The sequence below is a fragment of the Puntigrus tetrazona genome, chromosome 16 (genome assembly GCF_018831695.1).
Source record: "Puntigrus tetrazona isolate hp1 chromosome 16, ASM1883169v1, whole genome shotgun sequence".
In the NCBI taxonomy this organism is placed as follows: Eukaryota; Metazoa; Chordata; class Actinopteri; order Cypriniformes; family Cyprinidae; genus Puntigrus; species Puntigrus tetrazona.
Window position 1 is genome coordinate 1,282,050 of NC_056714.1, and position 6,879 is coordinate 1,288,928.

Below are 6,879 nucleotides of genomic sequence, written 5' to 3' on the forward strand. Positions count from 1 at the left end.
GTTATACCACTCCGCCATTTTTTTTTTTAATCATTAAAAAATTTTAAATCAGAAATTGGTTAGAAATTTCCGGCTGTAAGAGTGGAAGGCACAAAGTACACGTCCGCTATATACAATGAAAGAATTTCATCCAGCAGTTTGAGAAAATCTGTTACATATATATACAGCAAACAAGGATGCAATAAAGTATTTTTTAGACATTTAAAGCTGGGAGGGGTTACTGAAGAGCATTTAAAATGACCTGCAAGAAGCTTACAAATGTACAAATATAAACATTTCATTGACCATCCCATCAGAAGAACAAAAATATACATCTCTGTACAAAACACATTCATTCAGCACCCTGAAATGACAAAAGATAACCATAATGTACACTATACCAGACATTATACAGCACTCCAGTTTATATGACACACACATCTGCCCTGAATTCGTTTTAGTGACCTACAGTGCCAAACTGAAAGACCAAATAGGCAAAAATATACAAAACAATCTCAAATGTCTGTGAGTGTTTGACGTGACCATTTTTGATTAGCCCGTTTCAATATTTACACTCGGACTAACCACAAGCAAAAAGCAGATTATGATGATTCCCGACAATCATGGAGTCTACTGGAACAATGTACTGTAAATCAGTAAATAATGACCGTTCACTGGCCTTGAAGTTCTGACTGAGGTAAACAGTTCATGAGGTGCATGCACGCACTTCAGAGAGAGAGAGAGAACCGCAATGAGGAACTAAAGTCATGTCAGTAAGTTTGTCGATTTTATAAAAAGTATACAAAGTCGCAGTGGTAAGAGATAAAGCCAGAGTTCAGAGAAATATCTACGAGATACGAGAATAACTACAATTACGAGAAATAAAGTTGCAACTGTGAGAAATAAATACAATTCAGAATCGGACGAAATGTCAGTAAGTAAGTGTAAAAAAAAAGTTGATGGTGATGCATACAGTGGTAATATTTCAGTTTCAATTAACTATCTACTGGAATCACAACTTCAAGGCTTAAAGTTACAATTGTGAGAAATAAATTCAGAATCGGGAGGATTAAACTGCGAGATCTATACTCACAACTACAAGAAATCGAGTCACGATTGTTAGAAATTCAGAATTGAGAGAAATAGAGTCACAACTACATGAAATAATGAAGGAGGTGGTGCATGCATGTCGGACGAATAACTATTGCAGTTACAACTACGAGAAAGAAAGTCACAATGGCGAGAAATAAATTCAGGTTTGGGAGAAAAAAAATTGGAGTTGCAAGACACTCAGTAAAAACCATGAGAAATAAAGTAGTTCAGTAAAAAAGGCGAGAAAGTAAAAAAAAAAACGGAATTGTGAGATATAATCACAACTATAGAAAATTGTGATAGAGATACACTCAGAATTAAGAGAAAACTAAATTGGAATTGCAAGGTATATAGAGATATGCAGAAAAATAAGAAAGAATTACAAGACAGAAACAATCACAGCAAAGAAAAGTCGCAACTGTGTGGAGATGGGCTTCAATGATGCCAAAAAATATTTATTCATTTGACTTTTGTTTTGTATTCACTTGTAATTTTTGTATTTTAGACTTTTAATAATTGAGTCAGACATGAAGGAAATGTAAGCTTGAAATCTCTCTTGTTTGTGCAACCTTTTGGTCTGACCTATAGCATTCAGTCTGCTTCAGTCAACTGTTGATTGACCTGCTATATGTCTATGACATATTTACATATATGTTCACACACACTTGTTATGATGATTATATGAAAAACAAAAAAATTCAAAAACAGCCTTCCTCACCAATCTATTTGTATTTGAGTAGCTAAGGGGTTTATCCCGATACCCAGCTATGCGTATTGGTCTTGACTCCATGCGGGAAACTCTGTTGACTGTTCATGGGGTCGAAGTTGAAGTCCAGAGCATCGCCGTCCATGAGCGTGTCGTGAAGGACAGTTTCTACATCACACTCCAGCTGCTCGATCGACATGTCATCTAAGTCACTGGGCAGGCGCTCCGGGTGGCTGTGATGGTGATGAAGACCCGGTCCGTGTCTGTGGAAACCGTTGCCATTGGTGTAATTTGGCATCCTGGCTTCGCCTCCGCCTCTTCCCAGTTGAGCATGATGAGGCAGGTGTGGTTGTAGCTTCATGTTACCGAGGCGACCAGGATGCCCGTGGGGCAGCAGACCACAGCCGTTCATGCCCATTCCTGGTGATGGCAATTGATGAAGCGAGCGTGGATGCCCATGCAAGTGAGGATGCGTGATCATTTTGCCCCCCTGTCCCATTTGTCCTTGACTAGCATAGCTAGGTAGCCCCCGTCGCCCTTCTCCAGACCCCACTGACTCTAAAGTTTGCATCATGTCTCCTCTTGGATCGGCCTCTGCGGTCAGCAGCTCTTTGAGCAGTCCTGCGGCACAGTTGTACTGACTCACGAAGGGTCCGTAGCCTCCTGGTTGACTGTCCGATAAAGTCGGTATGGCAATGGGGCTCTGTCCGCCCACCCTGGCTTGTCCATACAGGCACCTCCGGTAGTCCTGCTGGACTTGTGGCTGGGGACCCATACTGGGGGAGTTGTAAGATGGGTACCCAGGGCTACCCTGCATCATGGGCGAAGACAACGCAGTTTGGGCATCTTGGCTGCCCTGGGTGTTATTTTTGGGCGAGATGAGGTTGAGGTTGTCTAAGAGATTGTCCATCATCACGTTCTCTGAACCGTGGTGACCCGCCACTTCGGACAGGCTGGGGAGGGGGCCGCCCAGTTTGGTGCTTGGATACCCGATGGGAACCTCACCCGCCTCGTCCTCCTCAGGTAGGAAGGGTGAGCGACGGCCGCTTAGCGTACTGGCATCAGAGCTGGCGCGGGTACGAAAGGTGGTCCAGGGTTCAAAGTCATCATTGCTGTGAGAGTTGGGGCTGCCGAGCCATTTAGGGTACTGAGAACCAGGACTGTTAGAACCACCGTCCAGTCCACCCTGCATCGACATCTACAGATGCAAAAAAAAAAAAAAAGCCATGAAAACCAACTGTAACACATTACTACTCAGATATATATTGATTTAAGTCATTCTTACACCATGTCAGTTAATTTCACAAATATAAACAAAAATGTAAAAATAAACAAATGTCACTATATTTGTAAAAAGGTATTCTCTTTCAGATGGTCATGCAAAATAGTTTGAAGTGCATTCAAAATAGAAATGAGACTAAAGGCATGTTGTAATGTACCATCATAGCCAATTAATTAAAATGTGAACAATTTATCTGATATGTTAATGTGCCACTTACATCTGATACAAACAGAAAAATCAAAAACAAGATTTTTTTTTTTATCTGTGAACATAAACTACATAACTGATTGCAAAAGCCTTATGTTGATTGATGTTTCGGGAGTTTACACCACTGCACTCATATTTTGACATACAGTTAATCTGCACCTACTGAGCAAGCAGAGTGTTTTTTCCTCAACTGACCTTTTTCTTGGCTGCTCGTCCGCGGCTCTTCGTGAACTTGCTGTTGTTGTCCATGGAAGTGGCTCTCCGGCGTGGAGACTTGCCACTCTTTCCCCCCTCAGGGTTCAGCATCCACCACGAGCTCTTCCCTGTTCCTTCATTCTGGACGCGCACAAAACGACTGTGCAAGGATAGATTGTGTCTGATTGAGTTCTGGCAAAGAGAGAGAGAGAACAGGATGAAAACATGGAAATCTGAGAATATATGTCCCAATGGAAACCATTCACAAGAAGTGGAAATGACCTGCAATCATCCAATCAATATCATAATACCCAATAACAAGATTTTGACATCTAATAAAACAAAATAAACCACATTTCGATTAACAAATATATAACAGTATAAAAGTAGAGGAATAGCCAGTTAGCTGGCAAAGTAAGAACTGTATTAGTCATGTCCTTTTCAGAGGTACATACTGAACTCAACAAACACAAACACACACACACATCCTGCGCTAATGATATTTTGTCTGCTTCGGTTTTTCCATTCACACCCTGACCAGACCTTCATCTAACTAAGAAAGAGAAGTGAGACTACCACAGTACAATTTAAAGGTCTCGGACACTTTGCAAGCTTAACTCTTATTGTGATTGCTTTGGAGAAAAGAGACACAATTTAAGCCTGAACTGTCATTGAGAAGAAAAAAAGTAAACAATACAAGAGGATAAAGGACTCTTAATTTGTTTTGTGGTATTTTGACCATGTCATCATACTTACTAAGAATTAACAGTACCAAAGGTCATAACTGTGATATTTCAAGATGGTGCAAACAACTAAATAAAATAAAAACAAATAAAATAGTAAATGTGACATTTTTTAATGGTGTTGTGTGATGTAAATTTGGAAATAAAGTGTAAATTTAAAGTTTTCAAATTCATTTGATTCAGTGATTCAATAAGTATATAATTACAGATGGCTGTAATTACAAAATTTTCCCCTCAGAAATAGAAAAAAAATTAAATACATTTAATAGGGGTATTGACGTCTATGATAGTAGTTGGTATCTTTTTTAAAATTGTGTTTTAGTAATGAATCTTTGAATCTTTCAAAGAGAAGAATTGCATTTTTATTGATTATTGCATTTTAAAAAGAGATTTTTTTGTGGCACGGCTAACTAAATCTACACTGAACAACTGAAACAATTTGACTGTATTGGTCCAAGCAAAGTATTTATGCATTACTACATTTTAAATAAACAATGTCCTACAAGAAATAACAGACAAAAAAAAATCACTTTACTAGAGGGATGAACAGTCTGTTTCCTGCGAAGCAGGAAGTAAAGTGGTATGAAGAAGGAAAGCAGAGGCTCAAGCCCCAGAAGGTCAGCAGGAGGTTACCTCCAACCTTTGATGCTGAAGGTCATGACCTTAGAGGTCAAGTTAAGGGAAATGCGGTTTCTACATCACAGAATCCGTGAAGAAAGCGCCCGTATAGATTCGAATGAGTAAGTGTGCAGGAGGTCTGGAAACACACGTTCTGGATCTTCTGTCTGACCCGTTTAACTGGCCCTACAAGGATAAGAATAATGAGGGAAAACAGACTGGAGGAAAGGATGCTGAGTGAGAGGAAAAGGAAGAACTGGAGGAATAGAGATAAAAATGAGAAAGAGGGGTACCAGTATGGAAAGTGAAGTGGTGGAGACATAGGGAGGTAGTAGGCATTGAGTCATGAAGGAGGAGGAGGAGGAGGAGGAGGAGGTGTGTTGAGGTAGAGGCGGGGCAATGGGAATGTTTTCCTGCTGAGAGGAACAGGGTCGATGAGTTCGCTGTGTGTGTCTGTGCGTGTGTGTAGTGGAGGACAGCCTCTCGAGTACTGCTGACAGACCCTTACAAACAGACACAGGGAGAGTAATAACGTATGGGCTGTCTGGCGTCTGTCTGCACTGTAACAGAACCCCCACAGCCTCGCTCCACCCTGACAGAGAGAGAGAGAGAGAGAGAGAGAGAAAGACACACAGACACAAAGAAAGACTCCGGAAAAAATCTGTCCAACGTTAATAGTTGATAATCATTATGTTCAGGCCGATAACTGGTAAAAGGGCTGATATCAAAAAATGATTTGCTATTTAGTTGTATTATAATGTTCTAAAAATACACACACACACATATTTTTTCCCCAAAAATCACAATTTCACTAAACACACATTTACTATTTTTTTTTATTAGTGACTTTTCTGTCAACAGAGAAAAAAAGTCCTACACTTCACTCCTGTAAAATTATGCAAGTAAGAAAGACAGGCAGACACGCATGAAGAAAGAAAGAATGACCGGCAGTAAGAAAGAAAAGATGGATATTGTGCGTGTTCCAGTGTACTCATGCATAAATTCATCCAGTCATATTTGCAGATCACAGGCACAGGCACATTCAGAGCACAAATGCACACACTTTGCACATGCACACCAGGCCGGGCGGCAGGATGTGAGTCACTACAGGAATGCGAAGGAGAAGGTGTCACAGTTTTCTAATCAAACTGGTGATCACGCATCCAAAAAGAACAAAATTACATTAATGCCTAAATAGTTTCAGGGTCAGGTACGGTTGTTGATTTACTCAATACCCTCAAAAATAGACTCAAGCTAGCAGTTAGTATTTGACCGGTGATCTGAGGTCAGCTTTATAAATGTACATTCGAGGAAGTGAGTAATAGCCAGGCCGGCATTAAATCTGCTCCCCTAGAAAAAGGCTCTAGAGTTCTACAAATATTCATAAACGGACACATCGCCGCATCAATTCAACTGTGTCACAGATGTCAATTCTGGATGCTGTTTCAATGCACACAGATGCAAATTAGATTTGAAGGTTGAGTTTCAATAACAAATTAAATTTCGTTTTGTTGCTCGCACAATGCTGCTCTATGGTTTCAAAGATTTAAAAAACAGGCCAAAAGTTACACGAATTACTGTTGTTTTGGAATGACGTGAACAAATTAAGACAATGTTGAGTGAATTAACCTAGTAATTCTGGTCTGAGATCAGCACATGGGACATCTATACATGGTGTGAGGCCTTCACCTCTCTCTACCCTTGTCTTATCACAGGTATGCAAGGTATTTCAAGGTTACATGATGAACTTTGGCTCAGATCTGGGATATCCCCAACTGATCTGCGACTCTAAAGAAAAGTATGCATTAAAATCCCCTTTGGGTAAGATTTGAGTCAACTGGAGTGTGAGATGAAACTGTGGACCCATGCACCAATTTCTACACAGTTGGGTGGGAAGTGTGCTAAGAGTTTGTGCAAATTGAAACCGGTCTAATTTCAGACTCTTACATAAAGGTTTGTCAGTGACAGAATTGGTTCCATAAGCAATAAATGAGCAAATGGCACTAGTAATTTTCAATTAATTTTAATTACAACACACACATGTATTTTATATATAT

The 6,879-nt window shown here is 40.0% G+C and overlaps 1 protein-coding gene across 1 annotated transcript in view; it reads right to left on the reverse strand.

Annotated features, from left to right (window-relative positions):
- Positions 1 to 261: 261 nt before the first annotated feature.
- The window catches only part of LOC122361052 (forkhead box protein O1-B-like), a 10,003-nt gene continuing 3,385 nt past the window's right edge, over positions 262 to 6,879 (reverse strand). The window contains exons 2-3 of the mRNA XM_043261994.1: positions 3,462 to 3,653; positions 262 to 2,975 (exon numbers count right to left, since the gene is read on the reverse strand). Coding sequence (XP_043117929.1) covers positions 1,821 to 2,975; positions 3,462 to 3,653 — 1,347 coding nt within the window. The 3' untranslated portion in view covers positions 262 to 1,820. The remainder of the gene's footprint in view (positions 2,976 to 3,461; positions 3,654 to 6,879) is intronic.